General features: G+C 43.1%; 1 protein-coding gene across 1 annotated transcript in view; it reads right to left on the bottom strand.

The window, feature by feature from the left end:
• Positions 1–14,505: 14,505 nt before the first annotated feature.
• LOC141164589 (uncharacterized) overlaps positions 14,506–19,925 on the bottom strand; it is a 234,843-nt gene continuing 229,423 nt past the window's right edge. The window contains exons 11-12 of the mRNA XM_073650000.1: positions 18,869–18,980; positions 14,506–15,530 (exon numbers count right to left, since the gene is read on the bottom strand). Coding sequence (XP_073506101.1) covers positions 15,517–15,530; positions 18,869–18,980 — 126 coding nt within the window. The 3' untranslated portion in view covers positions 14,506–15,516. The remainder of the gene's footprint in view (positions 15,531–18,868; positions 18,981–19,925) is intronic.

Raw genomic sequence — 19,925 nt, 5'->3', positions numbered from 1 at the left:
ATTTGAGGAGGAGGCACCCAATTGATAGGATTGGCAAATAGAGTTGAACTATGGCTTGGTGTGGCTGGTATAGTCTAGTCAACCAAAGATATGGACAAGTCCTGTGGGATCCATGCCTGGTTCATTCTAATGAATGTTAGCTGCGCCTGTCTGTGATCATGTCACCTGCCATGCTAAACACATGTTCTGACAGTACACTTGCCGCATAGCAGGTCAGCACCTCGAATGAATATAGGGAAAGCTCAAGCCACGTGCCCAGAAGTTAAATGGGGTAGCCCCATCAGTTAGTACGGCGAGACGTGTGGACAGGTACTCTTCCACCATGTTGTTGTAACGCTTCTTCCTGCTAATGTGAACCATATCAGGTGGTGGTGCCGGATGTCATGGCGTGCTCATAAAGTTTTGCCACATTTTGGCCATCCTAACCCTGCCTTCTGAGGTGGCGGCGGTGCCCCAGCTGCGTTGGCGATTTAATCCCTCGCCTCTGCCTTATTCTTCCACTGAGCCCCGCTGTCAGATGGGAAAGCCATCAGTAGTTTTTTTACCAGCTTGCACATATAAAAAGTAACATTTATTAAAGAAATATAATAAAATACATACCAAGATAAAAAAAAGGGGGAAGGGGTAACACAGAAAGGGGGTTACTGGGTAGGACAATACTTGATATATGAGAAATACATAGTATGTTCAGTTTCTATACATCAGATGAGGCGGTGTGTAAACAATCAATATATTAAATGAGGTCCACAATAAAGTGCATTGTGCTATAGGTGGACTAAAATAGTAGAAAGGTGCTACATTATAAAAGAATCATCAATAAGGAGTATAGAAATAGAGACAAAAGGTGCATAGGTAATGAAGCATGTACTAACCCAGATAACCAGATCCGACGCGCGTTTCGCCAAGGGGGGGGCTTTGACGAGGATGTGATGTCAAACGAAGGGTGGTGGATATTTATAAGGGGATCTGACCAATGGAGAAAGTGTGAGTATGATTAAAAACCATGGCGCCATGTGTGTGATGCCGTGCACAGCTTCACCGCTCTGAGCTGCGACTCCTAGGAGCGCAGAGCAGGCGGGGGAGTGAGGTGCCGGCGTGCGTGTCAGCGTGGAACGCAGACCGGAAGTGATGTAGTGAATGTCATGTGACGGAAACCGGAAATGCAAGCCGGACAAAGAAGAGAAACAGAGAAACGATAAAAGTGGAGGTGAGAGGAATACAAGGGGAGATAGGTGAAAGGTGTAAAAGCAAGAAAGAAAAAAAGAAGGGGAGAAATAGAAATGTGTAAAAGGTGTGATGTGAGTGCTGATGTGATAATAATGGGATGAAGGTGCACAAAATAAAAAACAATGAAATATGGCTAGGAGTGAGAATGAAAGATGGAAGTGTGAAAATAAAAGCTCAAAGAAATATGATATTGACACATGAGAAAAGTACACCATATGTAAAAACCATACCCATCCATGGCAGTGAGCAACTAATGCAACTAGAATATTAGCAGATACAGATATGAACATTGATTTATATAAAGATAAAAATAAAAAATAATAAATAAAAAATAAATAATAAAAAATAAATATGAGAACAAATACACATATAGCATATAAGAATAAGAAGGCGGACTATCATATAAAAAAATATTGGTGTGATATCACATTGATATGATTCTGATGACATATAAGTCAATGTTCAAAAGATTTTTGGATATGATGATTGATTGAAGAGCTCATTTGATAGCCCCGGGAACACCACCAAATAACGGGATATCGTCAGGCGAAAGAACTAAAATAAATGAACAGGGTAAGTAAAAAAATAATAAATAAAAACACTGGTAAGAATTCATGTAAACGAATGACTGTGAATGAATCCTAACAAAAAAACAAAAAAACACACTCTCCATTCAAAGGAAGGAAATAAAGCTATTGGTTTCATTGAGGCCGGAGGGAGCCAAGGTGTCTAGAATAGTAATCCACCTTGCCTCCCTCTGTGCCAATGTTTTCTTCCAATTGCCACCCCTGACACCAGGATAGATCCTATCTATTCCACTCACCTGAAGACCAGAGGAGTCGCAGTCATGGAATTGTTTGAAGTGGCGAGGTAGCGTTTTGAGATGATCCAGATTTTCAACCTCCCTGGCTGCTTTGATATCAAGGACGTGCTCCCTTGTGCGTCTACGGAGTTCCCTTGAGGTTAAGCCAATGTACTTTTTTCCACAGGGACATTTTGCACAATATATGACTCCGGTGGTTGTACAGGTGATGCTGTGGGTGATTTTGTATTCTTTTGTGTGGTCTGAATTAGAGAAGGTTTTTGTGGTTTCAATATTAGCACAGGCCACACATGAGCCGCAGGGGCGACACCCCCACGGTGGGCCTCTTGATCCAAAAAGACCCCTGTTGTCAGAGGGTTCCAGGTGGCTGTGGACCAGGAGGTCTTTCAAATTTTTGGAACGTCGATATGTGATTGTGGGATTGGGTGGCAAAAACCTATTGAGGATCTGATCAATCTGTAATACTTTCCAATGTTTTTTCAAAGCTTGCCACATTTCCTTATTTCTGGCGTTGTAGGTGGAAATAAATCGCACCATGTCTTCCTTCATTTTAATTTTCGTGTGATAAAGAAGATCCTTTCTTTTTGAGCATTTTGCTCTTCAGTAGCCATTTTGGATAATTCTATCAGAATAACCCCTGTTCTGAAATCTAATTTTGAGGTCTAAAGCTTGATGTTCAAATTTAGAGTCATTTGAACAGATGCGACGCATTCTAAGGAATTGTCCAATTGGAATGCTTTTAATGAGATTCTTTGGGTGGGATGAATTTGCATGGAGCAGTGTATTGGCAGCAGTAGATTTGCGGAAGACATCTGTTTGAATGATGCCCTTTGAGTCAATGTCCAGGATGACATCTAGATATTCAATTTTTTCTCTTCCAGTTTTGAAAGTGAGTTTTATGTTACGGTCATTTTCATTCAATGAGTTGATCAAAGATGTGACATCTTGAATGGATCCCTGCCAGAGGAAAAAGATGTCATCTATGTATCTACCCCAATATAGAATGTTGTTAATTAGGGGTAGAGGGTTGGACATAAAAATCTCCCTCTCCCATAGGCCCAAAAAGAGGTTTGCATATGAGGGGGCACAGGCCGCCCCCATTGCAGTCCCTCGAAGCTGCAGGAAGAAGGAGTTTTGGAAGAGAAAAAAATTTGTGATTCAATACAAAGAGTAACAGTTGTATAATTAATGTTTTCATATTGTCATCGTAATTGGACATAGTGAGAAAAATATCTACTGCTTTAAGGCCATCCTCGTGCTCAATTGACGTGTAGAGGGCTTCTACATCACATGTGACCATAAGCACCTCCTTGTCTACCTGTATGCCATCTACTTTTTTTAGAAAATCTGTTGTGTCTTGGATAAAAGAGGGAAGTGTTTGGACTAGCGGGTGTAGCAGATGGTCTATGAATTTACATACTGGTTCACAGAAATTATCCACACCTGACACTATCGGCCTACCTGGAGGATTAGTCACATCCTTGTGAATTTTAGGGATCAAGTATAGTGTGGCGATACGGGGGTCTTTGTTGAATAAACAGTCACATTCTTTCTTTGTAAGTATTCCTCGGGTCTCTGCTTCATTCAAAATGGTTTTCAGTTCCACCTGGTATTTAGATAAGGGATTAAATGTAAGTTTCTTGTATGTCTTTCCATCTCCCAGTTGTTTTTTGGCTTCCCTAATGTACATAGAGGTTGGCCATAGGACTACATTGCCACCCTTGTCTGAAGGTTTTATAACTATATCTTGTAGTTGTTTGAGCTCCTTAATAGCTTGTCTCTCTTCTCGAGTACAATTATCGTAGAGTGGAGATGCCATAATGTTTTTGAATTCATCATCCACCAAACGAACGAAAAGGTCGATGTTGGGATATATGGACAAGGGTGGAAAGCGCTGGGATTTGGGAATGATTGATGTAGGTAACTTACTTGTTGGATTCTGTTCCTGTTCATCCAAAAGACTTTGAAGGATGTTCACTGCCTCCTGTTCCTCTAGAGTGGGGAATAAATCTGTGTCAGCAGATCTATGAAACATTTTTTTGAAAGTGAGTTTACGAGCAAATAAGTGAAGATCTTCTAATGCAGTAAAGTAATCAAAACCTGCTGTTGGTGAGAATGATAGACCCTTGCAGAGAACATCATTCTGTGGTTGAGTGAGTATATGCTGAGACAAATTAATTACCTTCATTGAGGAGGAGGCAGTGTGTAGATCATCTTGGATAGGATCCCTCGATTTATTATTCTTGGGACCATAGTTTTTTTGTCCTAGCCTTGTATTGTAATTGATTGTGGAAGTGGATGGTCCTGCCAATTCACTATCTGTGGATACTGAAGATGATGTTGATGTTTTTCGGTCACCCCGGGATGACTGAGGGAATTTCCATTTGTAAATTTTATTGTTTTCTTTATCTTGGCAATCTCGTTGGTATTTTGATGTTTTAGTAGTCTTAATTTGTTTCTCCCATAGGGCAAAAGACTCCTCCATGTCACTATAGAATTTATCCCATTCATCTTTTAAGATGAGGGATTTAAGTTTCTCCTGTAGTTGATTGATCTCCTGGTCAGTTTCAATTATTGTGGCGCTATTTTTCTTAATAATAAGATCAAGGAAATTGTTTGAGCAAGTATTGCATATGTCTTCCCACTGGGAAGAAAAATTTGGATCGTCTTTACCATAAGAGGGAAAAACTTGCACCCTGAGGCCACGTGGAATAAGTTTCTCCTCCAAATACTGCTCCAATGTGAATTTATTCCACCATACCTTAAGACGGCGGTGATATAAAAGTTTTAGAGAGTGTTTTAAATTGTGTGAGGTTTTAGAATCATTCGATACATTCTGTGTGCCTTTCCCTTTAAAAACTGATAGTGCTTGGCTGTGCCAAGCTGCTTCCTTAGCAAGAAAGTCCATGATAGGACAGAAAAAGACCTCTGTAAAGATACAGGAATAGACAAATGTAAGGACTAAATGCAAATATACTAAAGCGCGAATGTGTCTATATTAAAGCAGACCTATATATGTGACACATCAGCTATGTTTATAAAAAGTAACATTTATTAAAGAAATATAATAAAATACATACCAAGATAAAAAAAGGGGGAAGGGGTAACACAGAAAGGGGGTTACTGGGTAGGACAATACTTGATATATGAGAAATACATAGTATGTTCAGTTTCTATACATCAGATGAGGCGGTGTGTAAACAATCAATATATTAAATGAGGTCCACAATAAAGTGCATTGTGCTATAGGTGGACCAAAATAGTAGAAAGGTGCTACATTATAAAAGAATCATCAATAAGGAATATAGAAATAGAGACAAAAGGTGCATAGGTAATGAAGCATGTACTAACCCAGATAACCAGATCCGACGCGCGTTTCGCCAAGGGGGGGGGCTTTGACGAGGATGTGATGTCAAACGAAGGGTGGTGGATATTTGCATTTAGTCCTTACATTTGTCTATTCCTGTATCTTTACAGAGGTCTTTTTATGTCCTATCATGGACTTTCTTGCTAAGGAAGCAGCTTGGCACAGCCAAGCACTATCAGTTTTTAAAGGGAAAGGCACACAGAATGTATCGAATGATTCTAAAACCTCACACAATTTAAAACACTCTCTAAAACTTTTATATCACCGCCGTCTTAAGGTATGGTGGAATAAATTCACATTGGAGCAGTATTTGGAGGAGAAACTTATTCCACGTGGCCTCAGGGTGCAAGTTTTTCCCTCTTATGGTAAAGACGATCCAAATTTTTCTTCCCAGTGGGAAGACATATGCAATACTTGCTCAAACAATTTCCTTGATCTTATTATTAAGAAAAATAGCGCCACAATAATTGAAACTGACCAGGAGATCAATCAACTACAGGAGAAACTTAAATCCCTCATCTTAAAAGATGAATGGGATAAATTCTATAGTGACATGGAGGAGTCTTTTGCCCTATGGGAGAAACAAATTAAGACTACTAAAACATCAAAATACCAACGAGATTGCCAAGATAAAGAAAACAATAAAATTTACAAATGGAAATTCCCTCAGTCATCCCGGGGTGACCGAAAAACATCAACATCATCTTCAGTATCCACAGATAGTGAATTGGCAGGACCATCCACTTCCACAATCAATTACAATACAAGGCTAGGACAAAAAAACTATGGTCCCAAGAATAATAAATCGAGGGATCCTATCCAAGATGATCTACACACTGCCTCCTCCTCAATGAAGGTAATTAATTTGTCTCAGCATATACTCACTCAACCACAGAATGATGTTCTCTGCAAGGGTCTATCATTCTCACCAACAGCAGGTTTTGATTACTTTACTGCATTAAAAGATCTTCACTTATTTGCTCGTAAACTCACTTTCAAAAAAATGTTTCATAGATCTGCTGACACAGATTTATTCCCCACTCTAGAGGAACAGGAGGCAGTGAACATCCTTCAAAGTCTTTTGGATGAACAGGAACAGAATCCAACAAGTAAGTTACCTACATCAATCATTCTCAAATCCCAGCGCTTTCCACCCTTGTCCATATATCCCAACATCGACCTTTTCGTTCGTTTGGTGGATGATGAATTCAAAAACATTATGGCATCTCCACCCTACGATAATTGTACTCGAGAAGAGAGACAAGCTATTAAGGAGCTCAAACAACTACAAGATATAGTTATAAAACCTTCAGACAAGGGTGGCAATGTAGTCCTATGGCCAACCTCTATGTACATTAGGGAAGTCAAAAAACAACTGGGAGATGGAAAGACATACAAGAAACTTACATTTAATCCCTTATCTAAATACCAGGTGGAACTGAAAACCATTTTGAATGAAGCAGAGACCCGAGGAATACTTACAAAGAAAGAATGTGACTGTTTATTCAACAAAGACCCCCGTATCGCCACACTATACTTGATCCCTAAAATTCACAAGGATGTGACTAATCCTCCAGGTAGGCCGATAGTGTCAGGTGTGGATAATTTCTGTGAACCAGTATGTAAATTCATAGACCATCTGCTACGCCCGCTAGTCCAAACACTTCCCTCTTTTATCCAAGACACAACAGATTTTCTAAAAAAAGTAGATGGCATACAGGTAGACAAGGAGGTGCTTATGGTCACATGTGACGTAGAAGCCCTCTACACGTCAATTGAGCACGAGGATGGCCTTAAAGCAGTAGATATTTTTCTCACTATGTCCAATTACGATGACAATATGAAAACATTAATTATACAACTGTTACGCTTTGTATTGAATCACAATTTTTTTCTCTTCCAAAGCTCCTTCTTCCTGCAGCTTCGAGGGACTGCAATGGGGGCGGCCTGTGCCCCCTCATATGCAAACCTCTTTTTGGGCCTATGGGAGAGGGAGATTTTTATGTCCAACCCTCTACCCCTAATTAACAACATTCTATATTGGGGTAGATACATAGATGACATCTTTTTCCTCTGGCAGGGATCCATTCAAGATGTCACATCTTTGATCAACTCATTGAATGAAAATGACCGTAACATAAAACTCACTTTGAAAACTGGAAGAGAAAAAATTGAATATCTAGATGTCATCCTGGACATTGACTCGAAGGGCATCATTCAAACAGATGTCTTCCGCAAATCTACTGCTGCCAATACACTGCTCCATGCAAATTCATCCCACCCAAAGAATCTCATTAAAAGCATTCCAATTGGACAATTCCTTAGAATGCGTCGCATCTGTTCAAATGACTCTAAATTTGAACATCAAGCTTTAGACCTCAAAATTAGATTTCAGAACAGGGGTTATTCTGATAGAATTATCCAAAATGGCTACCGAAGAGCAAAATGCTCAAAAAGAAAGGATCTTCTTTATCACACGAAAATTAAAATGAAGGAAGACATGGTGCGATTTATTTCCACCTACAACGCCAGAAATAAGGAAATGTGGCAAGCTTTGAAAAAACATTGGAAAGTATTACAGATTGATCAGACCCTCAATAGGTTTTTGCCACCCAATCCCACAATCACATATCGACGTTCCAAAAATTTGAAAGACCTCCTGGTCCACAGCCACCTGGAACCCTCTGACAACAGGGGTCTTTTTGGATCAAGAGGCCCACCGTGGGGGTGTCGCCCCTGCGGCTCATGTGTGGCCTGTGCTAATATTGAAACCACAAAAACCTTCTCTAATTCAGACCACACAAAAGAATACAAAATCACCCACAGCATCACCTGTACAACCACCGGAGTCATATATTGTGCAAAATGTCCCTGTGGAAAAAAGTACATTGGCTTAACCTCAAGGGAACTCCGTAGATGCACAAGGGAGCACGTCCTTGATATCAAAGCAGCCAGGGAGGTTGAAAATCTGGATCATCTCAAAACGCTACCTCGCCACTTCAAACAATTCCATGACTGCGACTCCTCTGGTCTTCAGGTGAGTGGAATAGATAGGATCTATCCTGGTGTCAGGGGTGGCAATTGGAAGAAAACATTGGCACAGAGGGAGGCAAGGTGGATTACTATTCTAGACACCTTGGCTCCCTCCGGCCTCAATGAAACCAATAGCTTTATTTCCTTCCTTTGAATGGAGAGTGTTTTTTTGTTAGGATTCATTCACAGTCATTCGTTTACATGAATTCTTACCAGTGTTTTTATTTATTATTTTTTTACTTACCCTGTTCATTTATTTTAGTTCTTTCGCCTGACGATATCCCGTTATTTGGTGGTGTTCCCGGGGCTATCAAATGAGCTCTTCAATCAATCATCATATCCAAAAATCTTTTGAACATTGACTTATATGTCATCAGAATCATATCAATGTGATATCACACCAATATTTATTTATATTATAGTCCGCCTTCTTATTCTTATATGCTATATGTGTATTTGTTCTCATATTTATTTTTTATTATTTATTTTTTATTTATTATTTTTTATTTTTATCTTTATATAAATCAATGTTCATATCTGTATCTGCTAATATTCTAGTTGCATTAGTTGCTCACTGCCATGGATGGGTATGGTTTTTACATATGGTGTACTTTTCTCATGTGTCAATATCATATTTCTTTGAGCTTTTATTTTCACACTTCCATCTTTCATTATCACTCCTAGCCATATTTCATTGTTTTTTATTTTGTGCACCTTCATCCCATTATTATCACATCAGCACTCACATCACACCTTTTACACATTTCTATTTCTCCCCTTCTTTTTTTCTTTCTTGCTTTTACACCTTTCACCTATCTCCCCTTGTATTCCTCTCACCTCCACTTTTATCGTCTCTCTGTTTCTCTTCTTTGTCCGGCTTGCGTTCCACTGTGGCACGCATTTCCGGTTTCCGTCACATGACATTCACTACATCACTTCCGGTCTGCGTTCCACGCTGACACGCACGCCGGCACCTCACTCCCCCGCCTGCTCTGCGCTCCTAGGAGTCGCAGCTCAGAGCGGTGAAGCTGTGCACGGCATCACACACATGGCGCCATGGTTTTTAATCATACTCACACTTTCTCCATTGGTCAGATCCCCTTATAAATATCCACCACCCTTCGTTTGACATCACATCCTCGTCAAAGCCCCCCCCTTGGCGAAACGCGCGTCGGATCTGGTTATCTGGGTTAGTACATGCTTCATTACCTATGCACCTTTTGTCTCTATTTCTATACTCCTTATTGATGATTCTTTTATAATGTAGCACCTTTCTACTATTTTGGTCCACCTATAGCACAATGCACTTTATTGTGGACCTCATTTAATATATTGATTGTTTACACACCGCCTCATCTGATGTATAGAAACTGAACATACTATGTATTTCTCATATATCAAGTATTGTCCTACCCAGTAACCCCCTTTCTGTGTTACCCCTTCCCCCTTTTTTTATCTTGGTATGTATTTTATTATATTTCTTTAATAAATGTTACTTTTTATAAACATAGCTGATGTGTCACATATATAGGTCTGCTTTAATATAGACACATTCGCGCTTTAGTATATTTGCATTTAGTCCTTAGATTCAGCTTGCACATATGTTCACGCATTTTTTGATCCTGCTCTAGTAATGAAAGTAATAATGGTATGTTGTCCTTGTAGTTGGGATTCAGCAGGGTGGACCCTGAGTGACAATATGGGCAACCCGGCAATCCTCTGTCCTCAGTGGGAGGTGTATCTTCTGGGTCCTCTGTATCCCCCCAGCCATGCTCCAGTGATGCCCGAGAGCTGCTTTGAGTGCCACACTGCTGTGAACATGGTTGTTCCTCCTCATCCTCCCAATCTGTCCCCTGGCTGGGTACCTGCCCGCTGTGGGGACAATAACCCAACATCTACTGTTGGGACAGTAACCCACCCTCCGAGTCATGTGTGGACGACAGACCTGATAACTGTGTGAATTGGCCCTGCTCCTCCTGCTGCTTTTCCTCCTGTGCCACCAACTCATCCATCATTGCCTGAATTGTTTTTCCAGCAGACATATAAGTTGTATAGTAATGTTGATAATGGAGTCATCAGCACTGGCCATATTGGTGGAGTGTTCGAAGCAGTGCAACACGGAATGGCACACACGTCCCGCATGGAGGCCCACTCCTTGATGGTGAAGTGATGCTGTTCTGCAGAGAGAGTCAGTTGTGCGTGCTGCAGCTGAAACTCCAGTATTGCCTGCTGCTGCTTGCATCTTCATATGCAAGGTGGTGTTCCACCTTGTTGGTTCATCACATACCAGACGGTGAGCGGGAAGGCAGAAGTGACGCTGCAGCGCAGACAGGTGAGCAGCAGCAGGGTGAGAATGCCGAAAGCGAGCACACAATGCCCGCATTTTCAGCAGCAGCTCTGACAAGTATGGGTAGTTTTTCAGGAAGCTCTACACCACCAAGTTCAGCACATGCGCCAGGCAACGGATGTGCATCAAACTGGCTAGGCCCAGAACTGCTATGAGATTTCGCCCATTATCGCACACCATCAGGCCGGGCTTGAGGTTCACCGGCACCAACCTTTCATATCTACTGTGTCATCCCCGTCCACAGCTACTGAGCATTGTGGGATTTGTGACCCTAACAGAGGAGTTTAAGAACAGCTTGCTGTCGTTTCCCCTTGGTTGTGCTGAAGTTGGTACAGGTCTTACTGTGACCGGATAAGGAGGTGGTGGAGGAAGCGGAGTAGAAGGAGGCAACCTGGACAGATAAATGTCCAGATATACCAGGTGGTGGTAGGACATGAGCTAGAACGCCTTCCGTCTCTGTCCCAGCCGCCGTTACATTTACCCAGTGGGCAGTTAGGGAGATGTAATGTCCCTGGTTGTGCTTACTGGTTAACGTAATGGTGGTTATGTAGACCTTACCACTGATGGTGTTGAGCAGTGCACATCTTATTTGTTCCGCAATATGTGTGTGCAGTGCAGGGATGGCCATCCAGGAAAAGTAGGAGCAGCTGGGAACAGCATACTGAGTGATAGCCACCGTCATCAGTTTTTTAAAACTGTCCGTCTCCACCTGCCAGAATGGCCGCATCTCAAAGGCCAGTAATTTTGATATGCTGTCATTGAAGATCATGGCTCATGCGTGGCTAGGGGGGTATCTCCTCTTGGGTGATGGAAAGCTGTGTAACATCCCTGGCGGCGTGCTGGCATGGCTTACCACCTCTCACCATGCAAGACCGAAATCTTACCTATCAATCCAGGCTGCACACTTAGCTCCAGTACCTGCTGTGTGCATGACTCTTGTCTGATTGCTTAGGATGGTGGCGCGGTTACTGTCTGATTCTTATAGTTATTGTGTGCGCACTCCTAATGCGTCCCCAGCCTATTGTTGTGAGTCACTGGATACTTAAACCCCCTTCACCCAGTAAGAGGGGCCTGAGCAACACTTTCTTTCAGTGTGTTATGTGCAACTGAGTTGCCAGGTCCTGTCCTGTATCTTGTCTGTTTTCGCCACCCTAGGGGCTGAGTACCCAGGCCTGTTTCCTGTATCTGTGACTTCTAGTCTGTTCCGCCACCCTGGGGGCTGTATACCCAGGCCCATTACCTGTATCTGTGACTTCTAGTCTGTTTCCGCCACCCTGGGGGCTGAGTTCCCAGGCTCGTTCCTGTATCTTGTTCCTGGTTCAGTTCCTGTCTGAACAGTGTCCTAGCCCGTTACTTGATTGTCTCTATGTTCGTATCTTCCCTTTTCCTGCAGTATCTGAACCTGCACCTAACTCCAACTCGTTGTCTCTGTACTTCTGTTTGTGAGTTTAATGTCCACTCGCTACTTCATTGTAAGTACCTTGTGTGTATCTGCTCTGCTTGTCTACCGCACCTGTGGTTTTGCTCTGCTCTGCTTGTCTACCGCACCTGCGGGTTTTGCTCTGCTCTGCTTGTCTACCACACCTGCGGGTTTTGCTCTGCTTGTCTACCGCATCTGCGGGTTTTGCTCTGCTCTGCTTATCTACCGCACCTGTGGGTTTTGCTCTGCTTAGCTTGTCTACCGCACCTGCGGGTTTTGCTCTGCTCTGCTTGTCTACCGCACCTGCGGGTTTTGCTCTGCTCTGCTTATCTACCGCACCTGCGGGTTTTGCTCTGCTCTGCTTATCTACCGCACCTGCGGGTTTTGCTCTGCTCTGCTTGTCTACCGCACCTGCGGGTTTTGCTCTGCTCTGCTTGTCTACCGCACCTGCGAGTTTTGCTCTGCTCTGCTTGTCTACCGCACCTGCGGGTTTTGCTCTGCTCTGCTTGTCTATCGCACCTGCGGGTTTTGCTCTGCTCTGCTTGTCTACCGCACCTGCGGGTTTTGCTCTGCTCTGCTTGTCTACCGCTCAGTCTCTTCCACTTCTGGGGCATAGTTATGTGAATGGGCCATGGAACCACAGCCTGCAGAGTCATCAAAAAGCAGAAGAGACTGATGCGGGTCTCAGACTACTTGGCTGATTTGCAAGAGGGTGAGGTGGAAGCCGAATGACTTTGGTCCTCAGGTGCCAACTGTGCACTTTCTGCAGTGGACCAGGTGGAAGATAATGCAAAGGAACTGGAGCCACTCTCAGCCATCCAATCTAACACCTTTTCAACATTTTGTGGCCTCACCATTCGTGCAGTGGTATTCGGGCCTACGAAAGGACGCTTAAAGTCCTGTTGCCTACATACACCAAAGGAAGGTGTTGTATTTGGGCACGTATAGTAGTAGGTACAGAAGGACCATGTCCTCTCCCTGCATCAGCTACACTACCATCACCATCAGCAGCTACACCAGCACCACCGAGGCCACATACCCTATTTGATGCTCTCCTTATTCTTTCGAAGTGTTTTTTCTGCACACTACTTGCAAAAAAATGGCAGAAGAGTAGATTTATTTTTCTGTAGCACTATTAGAAAGCACAGCAGTCCAGAAAAATTATTTCTTTGGCCTACAAATGGCAATGAGATGGCTGATGCCAATTATTTATTTCTTAGACTATACAACTCACAGCAGTCCAGAAAAAGTATTTCTTTAGCCTACAAATGGCAACGAGATGGCTGATGCCAGTTATTTAGAAAAGGAACAGTACTCCCACATGCAGGATATGCAGAGTACACACAGTGGCTTAAAGGCACAGTACTCCCACAGGTGGGGTTGCAGAGTACACACAGCTGATTAAAGGCACAGTACTACCAAAAAGTGGTTGCAGAGTACACACAGCAACTCTGTGTCCCTCACTCCAGCTGCATCCTGTCCCTAAACTAATAAGAACAGAATGGCGGCGGCACTCGTGATCCGGTCTTTATACAGGCTGGGTCACGTGGTGCGCCAGCTAATCACAGCCGTGCCAACACTTGGCATGGCTGTAATGGCTCTGAAAGTGCCCACAGTCTAAAAGTTTGTTGATTGGTTGCAGTGCAGCTTAGCCTTTCAACAAGCTTTATCAGTCTAACCCAAACAGTAAACCAGATGTATGTTAAAAAGTCTGTGTTCTGGGTTTGGTACCAGACTAGGTGTCCTGTAAGGATCCCGAACTTTACCGTTTGGGTTCGCTCATCCTTAGTCATAACATAAACTGTTGGAAGGTTTTTATGTAGTGATCTGCAAATATGTTACAAATCAGTCAAATCTTCTGAGTCTGACATCTCTCTGCTCTGCTCCCTTCTCTCAGTATATGAGATAGCAGAAGGAAAGGGGATGTTCACAAATCTGCAGTGAAGAGATAGGAGAGTATCTTGGAGGGATCTGAAGAGATAATGATCGGAAGAGGAAATTGCAAGAGATACTGATGCGTGAAAGCAGGCAAAGAGAGGTGAAGACATCGGTAAAATGTATACATACAGTTCTCGCATCCAGCATATATTACTGGGAGACACACAAACCTCTAATCCAGCCTGTATTTCTGGGACAGACAATCGAAGATGCAATTGCACACAGATGTTGGTTCAATAACTTTACTCGCAAGGATGCAACATGCTTGATGTTTATATAGTTTTAAATAAGGCAATATGCTTTAAAAAATACCACAAGAAGCAACAGATTGACTTGCCAAAATTCACTGACACTTGCGACATTCTGTTTGCAATCTCTTCAGCAACACCTTCTTCATTCAGCAATAGTTTCTGGGTCACTTTCTAGGCAATACAGCAAACTCATAGTTCTGATTATAATCCTTTCACTGTCAATTTTATTTGCCTGTAATGGCACTTGTTTGGCACTTTGTACATAGTTGACACCCTCCTTTTTCAGTTGCCATTCCACATTCTCTCATAGAAAAGCTACAGTCCCTTAGCCATCTCATATGTACCACTTAACTTTAGAGTCCAGCATCGACTTTCAAACTCCTTTGGTAAGTCCATTTTTCTGACCCTTTTGGATGACTATCCTCACCTACTCTGTCACATGCATGCTTCACATACTGGCATAACCGTTTATGCTCCCCTGCTCCATGGCATACCTCTTACCTCTAATAGCGGTATGTATGCAAGTGGTCAGGTCTCCTCCTCATGGGATATATATCACTGACTCCCACTCAGGCTAGAGCAGCTTTATGATTCTCTGTGGCCATCACAAAACATAGGGTGGTAGACCTTAATGGCAAGTGCTTACTCACCCCCACTTGCTAGCTAACTACTGCGCAGGTATTTTTCTCTGCTGTATACCTTCTCCTTCTCTGCCTGTCTGCACTGCCACTCACCTTTCCATATTGTGTAACATACATTCATGTTGCACAGCTGTCAAAATCTGTTACATCACACAACACAATAAATGTAATAAAGTATACATTCATATGGCCATACTGTCATGTACCTAAATGAAAATGGATAATAGTACCTAGAAATAACACTTTGAAATAACACTTTGCTTGCCACGCACAACACATTAAAATATTACATAACATTATATAAGAGTACTAATATTAAGCATTAATATGATATTTGTTGAACAATAACATTTCCACCCGAATCGGGTCAATGTTATCCCAAAGCAATTAATAAACAATTTAGCAGTACTGAAAACATTAATCTCTGGATGATCAGCCATACATCTCCAGTCTCTTCTGGTCAGTAGGACTACAAGGAACAACCTGCATGAAGACAATTGAGGAGGAACATTTAATGTGGCATCCAATACAAATATTATAATTGTCTTAAAAGAAAGCAAATGATGATTAATCAACTTTTATTTTCAAATACAACAGTCTAAAAGGAAGAACTCCTTCTAAACATATAAGCTTTAATCCATAGATATAATGTATCTAAGAGAAATTGTGTGAATAAACCGCTATATTGCAGATATATAGACCAGATGTTAACTTACACAACTGGAATAGTAAGCAAATTATATACAGCCCTATAGGGTATTTGTGTGAAGCTGGCAAAGCATTAAAGGGGTTGCCTGTGCATAGGTATCTGATGACCTATCCATAGAATAGGTCATCAATAGCTGATTGGTTTGGGTTTGCTACCCGGTCAGCTGTTTTTTCCTGATCAGCACAGCTCCATTTCAAGTGTAGCGGTCACTCCTAGCAATTGCAGCACAGCTTCTCTGCTGCTAAACTCTGATCGGAGCTGCACTTAGCAGATCCTTTGAAAATGTTTCCATCTTGCCACAGCCAGAGCGAAAATCAGCTGATCGGTGGGTGTGCCAGGTGTGGGACCCCCACTTATCCTATCCGGACAATCCCTTTAAGGTTTTGCAATGGCTATGGAGAGTCGGTGTGCCTATGTTTTACAAAGGTGAAAGCTGAGCCACTAGACTGTTGAAGTAGCCATCGTTAACCCAAAATAAGGCTTGTACTCATTGGCCACATGGGCTGTCTGATGCTGAAGCCCAATGTAAGACCTATAACAGGGCTCCCCTTTATCATGTGCTTTTTATACAGTTTTGCCTGATGTGGCAGACAGACGACAGGGCCTCTCACGTGCGCCATCTAAAGCACCTGATCAGCAGAATATAGAGGTTGTAGCACTTACTGCAGGACCATAGTCCAAAGACCTTGGTGCTTTCCTATTAGTATAATGGGGCTATGCTAGTAAACATATTGTGCAGCTCCGTCAAAAATTAAAGTTGTTGTTGAAACACCTAAAATGTTTCAAAAAGTGCTTAGAATACTATGAAGTATATGGGAGGTGTAGCATCGGCGTCTCTACCTCCTGCCGGGCAGAGACGCTGTTCCCCTCACCGCCGCGGTCCAGGTCCGGCGTCCTCTTGCTACCCTGCTGCTTCCCGGGCTCTGTGCTTAGGGCGCGCGCTCCCTCTTAAAGGAGCTGCGCGCGCCGTCCTATATAGTCCCCGGCCAATGGCCGGAGGACTGTCCCTTTATAAGGCACCTCCTCCAAAATGGAGGTGCCTGTGCAAGGTTGCTGTTCCGTGTGCTAACACTTGCTTCAGCCCTCAGGTCCCGCTGCCTATCAGTCCTGCCCGCCAGTCTGGCTACAGTCCTGCCTGCCAGTCTGTCTGCAGCCCAGCCGGCCAGTCAGTCTATAGTTGTGCCCACCAGCCTGCTTACCTGAAAGCACCTGCCAGTTACCTGCCATGCCCTCCAGCCTGTTTACCTGGTAGCACCTGTCTGTTACCTGTTGTGCCCACAAGCCAGCCTACCAGGAGCACCTGCCTGTAACCCGCCGTGCCCGCCAGCCTGCCTACCCGGAGCACCCATTTGGCTATCTGCTGAACCAGCCTGCTTAACTACCCGGACCACCCATCAGCCTTCCTGCCGTGCTCATCCGCTGTACCGGTCAGTTCCTGCCATCTGACCAGTGGGAGTCACCTGCTCTCACACAAGGTTGGTCCCAGAGTGGCGCCTGGTCCACCTGCCCGGTCCATACCTGGTTCACGGAGTCGATTGAGCCACCGTGCGAGCTTGGTCAGGCCGAGTAGGCACTTAGTCACACTCCTCTGGTCCCTCCTTGCACAGAAGCACAGAAGTTCCACCACCCGGACCCATAACAGGGGGATTTAATGTCATGGCAATCAACTGTATCATATCCGGTCCAAGATTACAATCCTCCTTCAGCATGTGTAGCTGTAACTGCTGGCTCAGCAGGTGGTCCAGTCTCCTCAGGTTCAAAGGGAAAAACTCCCACTCCCACTTAGCTTGTACCAAGGCCTTCATGACAGGATGACCACTGCAGAGCCCATGTTGTGTAACTGCTTCATTCTAATTTCTCAGATGAGGATTTCATAAGAGGATTTAAGGAGAATATATAGTTATCGTGCGTCCTAGATGTACACTGGTTACATTTTTAAGATCTTAGGAACGGGCCGAATGAATGCCAGGGTCTCGATCCACTCTAGCACCTCAGGGTGGGGAGATATACAGAATAGCTAGTAGAAGCCAGGCAGCAAAGCTGTGTTTGGTTTCCAAGCGTAACAAAAGTCCAGTTCCGATGGCACCAAAACCACCACCCTATGACCTTCTGTTGGGAAGTTATGATCCATCATAGGTTTTGAAGTTTCTTCTACAAAAACTCAGTGGAGAAGTGATAAGGACCATCCAGGGGGTGGAAAAGGGATGACTGACCAATGGGTTAAATGCTTGTGTAAGACCATGTGGCTGTCTCTTCTTCTCATACCTTGCTGTTCACTTGTTTCTGGCCCGATATAATCCTGTTAACGGACCGGGCTTATATCTAACAAGAAACTGGTGACAGTCCTACCAGGCTGGTGAGGCTCTATTTCACTGGTGATAGTGAAAGGTTCCTCTCAATCTGTAAGGTTTGTGAGCGAGCATAGTGCCACACCAGCCCTCTTTCACTCCCCGTGCCTCCCTGCGGCCGTGTGGAAAAGGGGTGCCAGTGTAAAACTGTGTCAAGCTGACCTTACGTGTCCACAGGGGGTGTGGACTGTCATGTTGGTGGAAATGGGGAGACTATACCGTGTAATATCTCCAACGTATTAGTGACATCAGGCAGGGATGCTAGGTGCGCTTCATCGCAAATACTATAAAATATTTCCCCACCATTCTGTTCCTCCTGCTTTAGCAATGACAAGATAAAACAGACAAGTGAGCGCTGCAGCCAATCACAGAGATCACAGTGCAACGCTGCAGCAGCAAGAAGAGAGACTGGAAGCTCTAGAGTAGAAGCAGCAGTGGATCGTAGAGTGAATATTACTTCTATCACTTTATTGCATTTTATGTGTTTTTTTTAAACATTTTGGGTGAGTGGACAACCCCTTGAACTACATCAGGGCTTCTACGATTACGCGCACAGCATGGCCACCAGTATAGCTGTATCAACAACACATTGAGCGTCATTTTGGATCTGAAAAATAATCCAGCGATCAGTGCTGTTTTGCCGTCTACATGACATGAACCCAATCCTACCCTGATGGAGCCAATATTAGTTATTTGGATATATAATTTCTCCCAGATATAAAAAGATCCAGGTGTAATCCAGATTTAAAGGAAATCAGACTTACATTTATAAATGAGAAGAAACAATGGGGGAAGCAGGAAGATTAATATCCCCCGAATTATGTTTCCAATTGAAGCTGTTTTCAGTCCTCCGACATCGAGTGTATTTCTTACTACCTGTATTCAGAAAGAATTTAAGGGAATTTGTCAGTAGGATCAGCCCTCCTAAGCGTCTGTATGGACATGCAGGTCATAAAAAGTTGAATAAAACAATATCTTGATATATGCGATCATGTGTAAATAAATACTAATACATGTGCTATTACTATTCATTTATTTAATTATTGCAGGGTATTTGCTTATTTAATTTTTATATTAGGTTGTGTCTGTTAAAAGGCCACAGTGTGAACTTGTTCTCACACATTGCATATGTACCAACTGTGCTACGGCTCATTTCTTTGGTTTTGCTGTGGTTTCTTGTACTTTGTACAAACAAGGCCATTCTGAGCTATGCATTTGAACATGGACAGGTGTCTGCACAGTCAGGCCCCTATTCTGCTCTGTCCTTATGTATATTGAGGTCGGCTGACACAAGGTGAGGTTTTAATACTAGAGATAGGACCATCCCGATTGGGTACACCTTGTCGTGGTGGGATGGCATTTTCTCTTTTTTGACCAAAATAGTGTTAACTACCATAAGTACCCTGTTATTTTTATGTACTATTACATTTTACTTTTTTACTTACTATAGGGTGTATGTTCATTTGGTTTTTAACTTAGGTTTTATCTGTTAAATGTCCACAGTGTGAACTTGTTCCTACACATTGCATGTATACCAGCTTGTACTCCGGCTCATTTCTTTGGTTTTGCTTCAGAGCTTATTGTAAATTACCAGTGTGAGAGGGGGAAAGGGGAGGGGGGTGTTACCAGTGTGAGACATGTAAATCACGAGAACAGACTGTCAGTCATTACAAGGCTCATGTGACATACAGAAGTAGTGCTGTTGCTTTAAAAGCATTCAGCAACTATTAGAAGAAACACAAGCACAGGAGACAGGAAGTGTTGTGCTCCAGAAGCATTCACCAAATAGAGGGGTTAACACAGTCACAGAAGAAGGGGAGT

Source organism: Phyllobates terribilis, unplaced genomic scaffold (genome assembly GCF_046119375.1).
Source record: "Phyllobates terribilis strain yellow unplaced genomic scaffold, ASM4611937v1 Scaffold_10__3_contigs__length_209671492, whole genome shotgun sequence".
Lineage (NCBI taxonomy): Eukaryota > Metazoa > Chordata > Amphibia > Anura > Dendrobatidae > Phyllobates > Phyllobates terribilis.
The sequence above is the reverse complement of the archived record's forward strand: the minus strand, read 5'-3'. Positions and strand labels throughout refer to the sequence as shown.